We start from the raw sequence: 13,518 nt of genomic DNA on the forward strand, positions 1-13,518 counted from the left end.
ATATGAGTAAAAGTCTTACAAGAGCCATGGAGCCAAGGACCATGCAGGGAAAGTCTAGTGAGCAGCTCACATTATCTCTCTTTAAAGCTAGAATTCTTTAGCTCTGGCAACTGTGCATGAAACTGCTATGTCCTTGTGCTAGCTTTCCAGTGTAACTGCTGATGCTTGCCAATCACAGCTTTCCTGTGCCTCCTGTGCCTAGATTTCTCTACCTATCCTTTGTTCTCTGGACAGGCAAAGGCCACCCTAGCAAGTGTCTTTGTGTTGTTATAAGGTGAAATATCAGCAATGCCACACTTTGGAAGATGGAATTTTGGTGTCTTTATTATATAGTTAGCAGGCCGCAGGCAGCCCATTTTACCAAAGGCCTGCAGCTCCCAAATACACAGAACACAGCTAGGAAACATGCTAAAGAGGAAAGAAAGAAGCAAAACAATACCAACAGTCTGTTATTCAGCTCCACTGGAGAGCGTGGCCTGGCGTCTCACACCTATGCTGTTCCATGCCTAAACAGTGCCGGCCCTTCTCCAGGGATTCAGGTACGCCCATCACCTGGCAGGGTGAAAAAAAGATAACATCTGTACTTCTCTGAAGCGGAGCCCTCCTAGCTCACCTGGAGCTAGGCATCTGCCTTTCAGAGGATGGCTTGTCGCACCTCTGGCTTTGGAACTGGGTGAACGGCTCCCCATCTCCTGCTTAGGCACCAGGATGGCGCAACCACCTTACTTCGGTGTTAAGCATTACAACTCTTTTTTCCCAAATAGAAATTCCTTTATATTGGAGTGTCTGCTCTATGTTGTTTCATTTCGGCTGTGGGGCCGGCACCATGGCCTGTCTGTGCTTGCCAGCTTGGAACCTCCAGTTCTCTGTTTCCCACTCTCCTCTTTTGTCCAGGTTATGATAGGCTCCTTCCACCCTCTCCCATCTGTTGTCTTTTCTCAAGTCACTGTCTTCTAATATTTTTTTTGAAAACCTCATCTAGTAGTGTCTTCTTTCCATTTTTATTTGCATTGATTTCCTTTCCCTTGAAAAGGAATACAAACTATTAACACTTTTCTGCCAGTGCTTGGGCTTGAACGTAGGGCCTCAAACTCTAAGCTTTTTCTCTCATGCCTGGCACTCTACACTTGAGCCATGCCTCCAGCTTCAGCTTTGGGCTAATTGGAGATGAGACTCAGAGTTGTCTGCATGAGCTGGCTTTGAAGCTCCATCCTCAGATCTCAGCCTCCTGAGTATCTAGGATGATATGTGTGAACCAGCAATGCTCCCTCTGTTTGTGTTTTGGTTGGTGATGGGGCTTGAACTCAGGGCCTGGGAGTTGTCCCTGAGCTTTTTCACTCAAAGCTAACAGTCTACCACTTTGAGCCACAATGCCACTTGTGGCATTTGGATTTATTTAGAGTCTCATGAATTTTCTTGCCTGGGCTGGCTTTGAACTGTGATCTCAGATCTCAATCTCTGAGTTGCTAGCATTATAGGCACGAGCCACCAGTGCCTGGCACCAGTCATTTCTACTTTTTTTTTAACTAAGGCTTGAGCTGGGCACTGGAGGCTCCTGCCTGTAATCCTAGATTGTCAGTAGGCTGAGATCTGAGGCTCACAGTTTTAAAGCCAATCTGGGCAGGAAAGGCCTTCAAAAATATCAACCAAAAATTAGGGCTGGAAGTTGGGTTAGTAGTAAGAGCGTCTGCTTAGTAAGCACAATGCCCTAAGTTCAAAACCTTAGTACAGTAAAAAACAAAACCACCACAAAAAATGAAATTCTAGTGCTCAGCCAGACATGATGATACATAGCTATCATCCCAACTGTTCAGGAAGTTAAGAGGATCTCAAACCTAAGGCCAGCCTAGGCAAAATCAAGTTTCAAGTAGAAATATAGGGGAAAAGTGTAAGTGGCCCAGGCCTGTAACGTGATCTACTTAGGAGTCTGAGGTATTAAGATTGATGAGATTCCATCTTTAACATAACCAGCAAAATCAGGCTGGAGGCATGGCTAAAGCAGTAGAGTACCAGCTGAGAAAGTGCTGAGAAAGAAAAAGTCTGGTGCTTTTAGTTCAGTGGTAGAGCACTTGCCGAGCCTGGGTAAACTCCAGGTTTTTTAAATCTCCCTTGTCAAAAAGAAAAGTCAGACTGGGTTGGAAGCCTTGCCTAGTTAGCATTTCTGAAGCCCTGGGGGCTAATTTTCTTCAGGCTGAAATATTAGACAAAAACTTAGATCTGTAGGAAGAAGTGGAAAAACACAAAATTTTAATTTCCTTAAAAGGAAAATAAATATTTAAAGCAGAACTCTGATGAGCAGGTAAAAGGGATTATCCTGTGGAAAAGTTTTTAGTTACGGTATAAAGTGTGAAGAAGTGTGAAATGAATGTGATATTGAATGATGCGATATTCTCTCTCAATAGACTGGTTAAGGGTTCACACTGCTAGCTTAAAACAAGCAGTTTTCAATCTATGTTCTCTTCATAGTCAACTAAGAGCCATAGAGCTCTTATTCATGTATATAGCTTCCTATATTTGAGAAAAACAAAGAAATTTTATATATCTCAAAAGACTCCACTCAGTGTTGACATCACATTTTTATAAAAACTTCTCGGCCGGACGCTGGTGGCTCACACCTGTAATCCTACCTACTTAGGAGGCTGAGATCTGAGGATCGAGGTTCAAAGCCACCCGGGCAGGAAAGTCCAGAGACGCTCATCTCCAATAAACCACTAGAAAACTGGAAGTGGCGCTGTGGCTCAAGCGGTAGAGCGCTCGCCAGCGCTTGCCTTGAGTTGAAGAGCTGAGGGACAGCGCCCAAGCCGAGTTCAAGCCCCATGACCGACAAAAAACAAACAAAAAAAAACCACCTGTTCTCTAGAAAATGAGTGAAAAGGATGGCACTGAATGATACTGAATTACAGTTCTAACGTGTGGCTTAGTGGAAGGCAGTCAAACTCCCCATCTGCCTTTGCAGTCAGCCTGTTGCAGGAAGTTGTTTTAGCTGAAGGATATGGAGAAAATCAAGCTTTAGTCAGACAGTTGGCAAAGGACTACAAATAGCTTGTTGACTGTTATCTGACAGAATTAATGCTGTGAAAATGGCCATATTGATAAAATTGGTAAATGCTTGAAAGGTCTTGGCTTTGAGTCATTTCTGTAAAATTATCCCCCAAACTGTTGTGTACAGTTCCAGAGACTAAGAGGCTGTTGTACCATGATTTTCACAAGATTAAGATGGGCCTCTAGAGCCAGGAGTTGGGTTTGCTATCACCGCTACCCAACACATTCAGCCTGGACATTCCAAAGGTCACAGAGAACAGGGTGGATGTGGCCTGGAGGGAAGCTGGATTACTGCAAAGCTCTGCTTTGAGTGAAATGGCTGCTTTTCACTCCTGTGCACGCTCTGCTCAAGTGTAAGGCAATTTGAGTTTTTTAGTGAGATTGTAGTTTTCTTCTCAATGAGAGAATTTTTTTTCTATCAAGTTTATCATAAAAGTTCATTCTCAAAACGCAGAGAATCATAAACCACAAGTCAAGATGAAAAGGGTTTTTAATCAAATGTTTGAATATTCTGAAAACTTGGCTTGAAAGGTACTCATCAATTTTAAATTAGGTGTAAGGTGAGCCATCTCCAAAAACATACATCTCTAAACAACCCGTTCCTCAACGGCAAAATTACTGAGAAATGTTTTATTTTTCTTGAAATGGAGATCCAAGTGACACTATGGCTGCAGGTGGTGAATTCATACCAATTCCTTCACTGTGTCACTGCCTTAATCCCGCAAGTCTTTCTGAAGCACATCAGTGAGAGGCTGTCCTGTGCGGGTGGCTGCGCTGTCCTCAGCTTACAGGCCCTGGGCCCAGTGGACGGACAGGTCCTCGTCCTCCACTCCAGCCACCATGTCTTCAATGGCATTCCAGTCCAGCTTGCTGAGGACACTGCTGGTGCTCCGGGATGTGCTGTCCAAGCCGCCCGCAGCAGGAGCCTCAGGTTCTTCCTCTTCAGATGGCAACAAGTCCTGGAGAATTGAAAAGATAGCTGTGGTTTGGGCATTGCTCAGCATCAAAGACCTAAAGGAAATGTGAGAGGAAGCAAGCTGTGGTTGCCCAGCACATCCTAACCAACCTGACAATGAGCTACATACCATCTGACGCATCTGAAGGGAGGCAGGCTGGGTTTTGATTCTTGCAATGATGATCTGTTCTTACGGTTTTGTTATTCCCATACTTACTAATTCTTGGTAATACTGGGGTCTAAGCTGAAGGCCTTGCACTTGCTAGGCAGAAGCTGTACCATTTGAGCCACGTCCATGGTTCTTTCTTCTTTTACTTTTCAAATTGTCTCAAGCTTATGCCAGGGTGTCCTAGACCACAATCCTCCTGTTTAGGCTTCCCCTTTAGGTGCGCTGACAGATGGGAGCCACCACACCTGGCTTTTATCAACTGAGGGTGGTATCTTACTAAATTACTGCCTTGGCTGGCCTTGAACCACAGTCTTCCCCATCTCTGCCTCTTCTGTAGGTAGTACTGCAGAGAAAGCCACACTCAAGTGTTTACTGTTTTTTAATTAAAAAGAAAAGATAAAGTCAAGGAGATTTCTGCATAAATGCTAAGCTAAAAATTGGATATAGTTTGAATCACCATTTTCAAGCTGTCCTAACGTTCTGTACTTTCAAGTCTTAACAACAAGACCACCTTAGCACACAAGACAATCACTAGACCCACGGAGGCCTGGAACAATGCTTACTCGTAGAAGTGAACTGTGGCTCTCATGCAGAGTCCTGTGGACTTCTGAAGGTGCAGTCCAGGGACTCGCCGCCACTTCCTCTCGCTCCTCCTCCAGGCATGGCTCCTTCACCTGAGGGGTGGGATCGGCACCACCATGCATTTTTGTGTGCAGACCACAGTATGGAATACTAACGCCTTTTGAGAGAAAAGAACAAACCCTGTATTAGAACTGATTCATTCACTCATGCGTTGGTTCATTTATCGTGACTTTACTGTCAAAGTCAGAATGAGCACATTTACTTAATATTCAAATTGCAAAGTTTGTATATGGCTCACTTTAGAGTTCCAGAAATATGAAGCCCAATACCAGTACCATACCCCTCCCCCTACCCATACCCAATGTCCTAGTGGACAATGAAGCCAGCACCGAGGGCTTTCTGTGGATGAGGACTGGACCTCACCACAGCCCCCTTCAAGATACACAGGCCTGCATTGCTGCATTGCTGGAGCTTTTACAAGCAATACAATGAAAACATCCAGCTGCAACTGTTTTAGGGACAACGTGAGTGCCATAGTATGACCTAGACATAATGACCTAGATTATGTATTTACTTAAAAATCAATAAAAAATAGAGAATCTAGGCATAGGATTCTAGACAGGCAGCCACAACTGTGCCGCACAGCCATACTCTCCCATCCCATTCTATACTTGAGATTTATATGTGACCTGGAATTACTAAAATTTAGCCTTGAATTAAGGAAATACCTATTCTTTATCTCTTACCTTTCTGGGAGGCAACTGGAACCTGTGTAGCTTTCCTTTCCACTGCCGTGGCAGCCCCGGCTTTCTTCTGTATGGTGGAGGTGGCAGTCCCTGAAAAAGTAAAAACACTTTTTGTCCCTGCAGATCATCCTCGGTTCTTCACATATCATCATGCATGTTCTTTGAGGACAGCTTTGAATCTGCTCACCAGGCCTGGCTTGTTGAAGGGGTCTGATAGGTACTAGCTCAGAAAGCAAAACAAAGCATGCAGTCTTTGAGACTGGGTGGCCTAAGAGCACAAATGTGATCATTTTTCAAATGAAAGTAAAAGAGCTCTTTAATAAAAAACTATTAAGAAAGAAACTGAAGTCATCAGAAGATAGATATCCCATGTAGAACTGGCAGAATTAATCTTGTGAAAATGGCCATACTGCCAAGAGCACTCAATTCAATGCAATACCCATGAAAATCCCATGATCATTCCTCACAGAATTATAGAAATCAATATAGAAGTTCACATGGAAGCTGGTGCCCGTGGCTCACACCTGTAATACTAACTACTCCGGAGGCTGAGATCAGAGTATTGGGGTTCGAAGCCAGCCGGGGCAGAAAAGTCCCCATGAGACTCACCGCCAACAAAACTACTCAGAAAAAACTGGAAGTGGCTCAATGAATCAAGTCGTAGGGCGCTATCCTAGAAGTTCAGGGATAGCACCTAGGCCCCGTGTTTAAGCCCCAGGACCGGCACATATGCACACACACATAAAAAGTTCACAGCAAAAAGACTCCAAATAGCAAAAGCAATTCTAAGTAATAAAAGCACTCAGAGCACTCAGAGAGTACCATGACTGCATGATACCTACACAAAACAGACCCAAAGACCAATGGAAACACATAGAAGATCCACACCTAGAGTCAATTAATTTTGAGAAAGGAGTCAAAAAGTACACATTGGAGAAATGGCATTCTTTTCAACAACTAGCACTGGGAAAACTGGGGACTTCAGAGGACTGAAACAAGACCTCTCTGTTTAATCCTGTAAAAAATTCACTACAGAAAGATCTGAATCTTAAAGTCTTCCACAGAGAAATATGGGAAAAATGTTGGAAGACAGAGTCACAAGTAAATTTTTCCTGTGTAAGACTCCAGATTTCAGAGAATGAGAGCAAGAATTGATAAATGGGTCTCTGTCAAATTAGTTTCTTTTTTTGTCGGTCGTGGGGCCTGAATTCTGGGCCTGGGCGCTGTCCCTCAGCTCTTCAACTCAAGGCTAGCACTCTACCACTTGAGCCACAGCGCCACTTCCGGCTTTTTTCTTTTTGCTTATGTGGTGCTGAAGAATCAAACCCAGGGCCTCAGGCATGCAAGGCAAGTGCTCTACCACTGAGCCACCTTCCCAGCCCTGTCACTTAGCTCTTTAGCTGAAGGCTAATGCTCTATCACTTGAGCTACAGTGCCACTTCTGGCTTTTTCTGCTTATGTGGTCCTGAGGAATCGAACCCAGGGCCTCATGCATGCAAGGCAAGCACTCTACCACTGAGCCACCTTACCAGTCCCTCAAATTAGTTTCTGCACAGCAAAAGAAACACCTATTAGAACTAAAAGAGGTTTATCTGTTTGGGGGAGGAAAAAGGAGAGCACAGAAATGGTAAGACTAAGGGTGAACAGAAACAGCAGTGATACTGGACACTATGATGGAAATGAACTATACACAACTTGTGGGTGAGGATGGGAAGGAAAAACTGGGAGAAAGCGAGGGAAGAAGTGACATTATACTCTTTTATCTGACTTATATAACTCTAACTCCTCTGGATATCACCTTTGTAATAATAAAAATTAAGTTTAAAAATAATTTTTGAAATGAAAAAAAATTATGTAGCCATTAAACTGAAATTATGTAATCTGCAGGAAAATGGATACAACTAAAGGATATCTATTGTGTGAGACAAGACATGCTCAAATAACAAAGTCTCCTATGTTTCACTTATATGTGGATATCAGACCTTTAAGACACTGCTGGTGGCTCACGCCAGTACTCCTAGCTACTCAGGAGGCTGAGGTCTGAGGATCACGGTTCAAAGCCAGCCCCGGCAGGAAAGTCCGTGACACTCTTATGCCCAATAAACCATTCAGAAAACTGGAGTGGTGCTGTGGCTCAAGCGGTAGAGCGCTGAAGAACTGAGGGACAGCACCCAGGCCCAGAGTTCAAGCCACATGACCTGTCAATTCCTTACATTTTGTTGAAATCAGAATTCATTTTCCTTAAGATTTTACAGTTTTTCCTAATAAAATCACAACCCTGGACACAAGGAGGAATAGGCCCATACCCACAGGTCACAGAGCTTGGAGTCTTACCGTGCAGCTGAGGGGAGTCTTGAACTTGCCCAAGAGGCCCCATCCTATGCGAAAGACCTGGCTTGGACACATGTCTGACTTTTGCATGATGACTTAATGGGAAATTGTGCTTCTGTGGATTCTCCCTAAAAGTGAAAATCACACAATTATTACACTCCTAAAATCTCTCTCATCAGTGATAAAGTTTAAGATTTAAAAAGCGTAAATTGTCCAGGTTTAAGACATTCACTTGACATTGCTTATTCTCTACCTTACATCTGTGTTATATTTAATACATAATAAAGCACAACCAATTATTCTTTGCATGTCAAACCTCATTTTGTGAGGGGAGGGACATGACAGTACAGGGGTTTGAACTCAAGGCTTCATGCTTGCTAAGCAGGTCCACGGTACCCCTTGAGCCATACCCCCAGCTCATCCACTCATTCATTCATTCATTGCTGGTACTGGGTTTTGAACTCAGAACCTTGAGCTTGCTTGCTCACTCATCTAGCGCTCTACCATTCGAGCCACACCTCTAACTCAGCTTTTTTGCTGATTACTTTTTGGAAACAGAGTCTGGTGGATTGTTCTGCCTGGCCTAGCCTCAACCCTCCATCCTTCATATCTCAGGCCTTCTGCATAGTTTAGGATTATAGGCATGAGCCACGGTGCCTGGTTTCATTAATTCTTTTCAAAGAAATTTTTTAGTTATCTATTTAATCCTACATATATTTGGCAGCTACTTAGATAATTAACTCCATTTTATTTTTAAAAGGCTCCAAGGAACCCTGAGTATTTTCAGCAGATTCAAAACTACACACAAGTGATCGGATGGTGTGTCGGTTTTGTTGGCAGCATTACTTTTAGGCTCTTAACTAACATAATTGTGTTTATAACTGTAAGTCAAAGATGGTAATTCTTAGCAACACAGTACTACCAACTCATGTTTACTATATGAATTGTCCACCAACAGATATAACTGCATGTCTGTTAGCCACATGCAAGAAATTCTTCACTTGGGTACCTTAATATTCTATATTTAATAAATTCTACCTGATTACTCATCCAGTCCCACTTCAGGTGAACAATAATAAGGACCTGAACAATCATATCTGTAAGTGGACAGACATCACTGGTGTGTGTGTGTGTGTGTGTGTGTGTGTGTGCACGCTTGTGTGTGCAGAAGTGGCTGTTCCTGGGAGGGTGAAGACAGATGGAGAAACAAGGAGAAGTTAGGAGGCAAATTGTAGAAGCAAATCCCAACAGGAAGTAAGACAACAAAGGGCTGGGCAGGTGTCACAGTCACACACGAGCATGAATGTAGTTATAGCTTCGTTAGAAATTCAATGCCATTTTTGCCTTTTTCTCCAGTGATTCTATCAATCTCTATTTCCTAAGCAGGGTGCACGCGAGCACACTGAACTGGGGTAGCAAAGGCTTGCTGTTATTTTGCAAAATGCCTCAGGGCGCCTCGTGTTACCTCCGTGGCGAAGACCACTGCAGCAGTCGGGAGCCGGGGGCGGGGCTGCGCTGGGCGGGGCCGCACTGAGCCCAGAAGCGCTGGACCGGGCTGGGCTGGGCGCGCCTGCGCGGAGCCCGGCCGCTCTGGGCGGGGCTGCGCTTGCCAGCCGGGGCTTTGGGCGCCGACGGCAGCTGTGCCGACTCTGAGAGCAGTTCATTCATCAGACTGTATGCCTGCGAGATTCGACGGCTGTAGTGGGCGGAGAGCAGCAATCTTCAAAAGAATGGACACGTCACGCACTCACCAGGCGCTCTGCTTTGGCTGGAGCTGCCGGCCTGCCCCGGCCTGCCCCGCGCCGGACAGTGTGTGCACTGCCCAGGCGCGGCGGGCTTCCGAGGTGTTCCCGAGGGGACAGCAGCAGCGTTCATCCAAGTCCCCAAACGGAACGGTGCAGACGGGAAAGCAAGCGGCGGCGGGCGGGGGGCGGGGGGGGGCGGGGGTCCCCGGCGGAGGCCGCCTCCCTACCTGTCCTTATCGTGCTTCATCTTCTGTCTCTGCCTGATTTCCCTGGAGGTCAGGAAAAACTGCAAGAAACCACCAGCGCATTCAGTACCCAGAATTCTTCTAGTTAGGAAACAAGGCCAAATGCAGTGGTGTTACGTTAGAGCATCACTTAATTAAAATAAGGGCCAGCTTAATACGTGTAATACAAAATGCACTTTACTAGTATCTCAAAAACAAAACAAGAATTCGCACAGGTGCGTCCCCACTGGAGGGTACTACATCCGACTACGTCCGCACTCAGTGGCCCAGAGGCATCAAGAAAATGTAATGCAAACACCAGACTGCTCTGTCCAGAGACAGCCACGCGAATCACACGCGTTAAATGACAGTTCACCTACTTTTCTGTGCCATGAGCAACTGAAATAAAACCAGCTTATACAGAAGCTCACAGAATTTATTCCTAATGTTGCCTTAAAAATCAGGTGCTATTAACATTTTACTTCAGATTACAAAGTCATAAACTTTGATTATCATCTAAACATAATGATAAGCCCATCAACGTAACACTACTTTGTTTCACTCTTTGACTTGTAATTTATTTTATTTTTCTTGTGATACTAGAGGTTGAACCCGTTGTTTAGCTTTTTTTTGTTAGTTGTGAGACTTGAACTCAGGGCACAGGTGCTAAGCTTTTTCTCTCAAGGTTAGTGCTCCACCACTTTCAGCCACAGTTCCACTTCCAGTTTTCTGGTGGCTAATTGGAGGTAAGAGTCTCATGGACTTTTCTACTTGGGCTGGCTTTGAACTATGATCCTCAGACCTCAGCCTCCTAAGTAGCAAAGATTACAGGCATGATCCACCAGCTTGTTTAACCTCTTAAAGAAAAAAATATATCTGATCTGGCCATAAAAATGTTCATATTCAGGCTCAGTAAATAAATGCTAACAGTTTATAAACAGCTAAAAACCCACACTCAGACACATGGTACACACTATGTGGAGGTAGTGCTTAACTTTTCCTAACAAGTAAAATGTTAACTTTCCAATCCCACAAATAAAATTTACATCCAAATTATGTTCATCTTTCTTGACTATTTGCCAGGAGAAAAGTACAACATACATGGTGTGACAATCCCATTACTCTAGATTCTGCACACTTACTGGATTGCCTCTGGGGCAGAAAGGATCATGTTCCTGTCCCCTCTTTTGGGCCAGCTGATTCAAGTATTCTGCCATTCTTTCTTTTTGTTTTCTTTTCATCCATGCTCTAATCTCTCTTCTCTCCTTCTCTGTTCGTTGTGCACCTCTGCCAGAAGAATGCTGAATCCTGGGAAATTAACAAGCAAGGAGGTGTCATTGGCTTCTCCATTCGTTATGGAGACAAGTGTCATGACTTCTCACTTGGAAAGATCCTGTGCTGTCCTGAAAGGCAGTGTACTCCTAAGATCTTTAGTCATCTGTCCTCTGAGTGCCTAAGGCTAAGCATCAGAAGGCTATCAGCACGGGCTGGGAATGTGGCTTAGTGGTAGAATGCTTGCCTAGCATGCATGAAGCCCTGGGTTTGATTCCTTAGTATCACATAAACAGAAAAAGACAAAGTGACACTGTGGCTCAAGTGGTAGAGCACTAGCCTGGAGCAAAAGAAGCTCAGGGACAGTTGCCCAGGCACTGAGTTCAAGCCCCAGGCCTGGCCAAAAAAAGGAAAAGAAAAAAAGAAAGGCTAGCAGCAATTTCTCTATAATGTTTGCCTTAAGCCTTTTCTTTCTCAATCTTCTTACCTGCATCTTTTCTTTCAAACTGGAATGCACATTCACTACAGGTTCTACCTTGGACTTCCTTACAGATGACCCACTCTCTGGAGTAGAGTATCAGCTGCTTCCAGCATATAACACGGGAGATTCTGACTCTGTCCCATCCCCAGGCCAGTGTGCACTGCGCATGCTTGGTCAGTGATCAAAGGTGGTGGGAATACTGTGACTGGCCCATTTTTCAGATTCAGGACGTGGTGGGAGGTATGGGCGCAGGGCTTTACCCCGGATGTTCTTGAACTACGCTCACTCCCCGAGGCTCTGGCTCTAACTCTGCCCTTCCCTCTCCTCACAGGCATTTCCCCACAAGTCTTTCTCTATCAGTCCCATCATGACTTCTGCCTCTCGGCGAAGGTAAACTAACCATGAACTACAAGTGGTCAGAAATGGTGGTAACAGAAGGAGGTTGGAGTAGATGTTAACAGCGAAGTATCAAGTCCTATGTGGCTTATTCTCAACACTGGCTCTCTTCTGGGAGTCTGTATCTTGGAATAAATATGCCAAGCAGTGCCTCAAATAAAACCTTTCACTCAAGTCTCTAAAGAGCTTGTGTGGAAGACAATTCACCTGTGCCATCACAGCCTGTTTCTGGAGGAATTGTGTCCCATGTGACTCTAAGGGGAAAGAATTCCAGAAGCTTGTGTCTGCTTTCCTCTGGAACGAGCCCAGTGCACCTTTGCCCTTCACTCATTTTGCTTCCAACTGTTCGCTGTATGAAGAAGGCTGTAGCCAACATGGAACGTGACTGTCTGCTGAGACCTCCACACACTTCTACCAAAACCCTGGGCAGAAGTGACCTCCGCACCCCATATGGGGTCAGATGCCATGGCCACTGTGCAGACGGCTGGACTCTGCCTTCCACTGCTCGCTCCCTCTCCCTCACAAGCTTCTCTCCAAATAAAGCTCTTGTTCACTTTGTCATCGGCTTCTCAGAGGACTTTAGAGCCAATATATCCACAGTATCATCCACTGACTGGTCTGACACCTAACTACAGCTGCATTTTACAACTTGCTGAAGAAAGCACCGGCTTTCGTCACCTCTTACAGGTTCTAAGTTCACTGCAGGTGAACCTCACTCTTCATTCTAACCTGCCATCTGCGGACTGTGGATGACTCCAGTCATCTTCTGACTGGCTCCCATCCTAGCTGGACACCTCTGTTGACTTCCTCTACTGCCTACAGCTAAGGTGAACTTGTGAGTGCCTCTCTTCTCCACCCGAATAAGCCTGCTCTCCTCAATGCGCATTCTCCAACCATTGCCATTTAGTGCTGATCATACCTTTGATATTATGCTCTATCTAGAGAACACATTCTTTTTCCACTTATAAGCCATTAACAGAATTTTGGTGTTCATCTAAGATACAGATCAAATCTCAGGACTGGTAAAGCTGCCCTCTTAGACCGACCTTCATCCCCTGGATGCCCATAGTGCAATGACTTAACTTGGTCTCCATTTGAGACTAGAAACCAAATTTTATCTTTGTTCTAATTCTTGGCACTTAATAGAATTTATAAAATCTTCATAACACATACATTAACTTCAGAATGGAAGGTAACTAAATGTGTAGGAATTTCAGACATGCACATTCTTAATATAAGACCTTACTACTGCTAATTAAATTTTTAAAAACTTTTGTCTTCTTTGTTTGGTAATAGCTTTCTAAGTGTGAATGTAATATAGTGCGCGTTCACTTTCACCCAGGTAATAAGTGGAACTGAACGAGGAAATAATGTAAGTACAGCTAAATGCCATAAGGTTGACTCCCCCATCCCAGGCAGGGTCTTGACATGTTCCCCAGTGTGGCCTCAAATTTGCAATCCTCCTGCCTCTACCTCCTAAGTGCTGGGATCAGAGGCATCCACCACTGTGCCTGGCAAGGCCGCCTATTTCATATAAGCAAGCCGAGAAGTGATAAATTTCAGGGGAGCATGAGG

The 13,518-nt window shown here is 44.6% G+C and overlaps 1 protein-coding gene across 1 annotated transcript in view; it reads right to left on the minus strand.

Moving 5' to 3' along the window:
* Positions 1–3,514: 3,514 nt before the first annotated feature.
* Cplane1 (ciliogenesis and planar polarity effector 1) overlaps positions 3,515–13,518 on the minus strand; it is a 98,523-nt gene continuing 88,519 nt past the window's right edge. The window contains exons 50-56 of the mRNA XM_042690597.1: positions 10,937–11,102; positions 9,798–9,856; positions 9,291–9,545; positions 7,829–7,953; positions 5,495–5,584; positions 4,730–4,905; positions 3,515–4,001 (exon numbers count right to left, since the gene is read on the minus strand). Coding sequence (XP_042546531.1) covers positions 3,828–4,001; positions 4,730–4,905; positions 5,495–5,584; positions 7,829–7,953; positions 9,291–9,545; positions 9,798–9,856; positions 10,937–11,102 — 1,045 coding nt within the window. The 3' untranslated portion in view covers positions 3,515–3,827. The remainder of the gene's footprint in view (positions 4,002–4,729; positions 4,906–5,494; positions 5,585–7,828; positions 7,954–9,290; positions 9,546–9,797; positions 9,857–10,936; positions 11,103–13,518) is intronic.

This window comes from Dipodomys spectabilis, unplaced genomic scaffold (assembly GCF_019054845.1).
Source record: "Dipodomys spectabilis isolate Male_0828 unplaced genomic scaffold, ASM1905484v1 ptg000138l, whole genome shotgun sequence".
In the NCBI taxonomy this organism is placed as follows: domain Eukaryota; kingdom Metazoa; phylum Chordata; class Mammalia; order Rodentia; family Heteromyidae; genus Dipodomys; species Dipodomys spectabilis.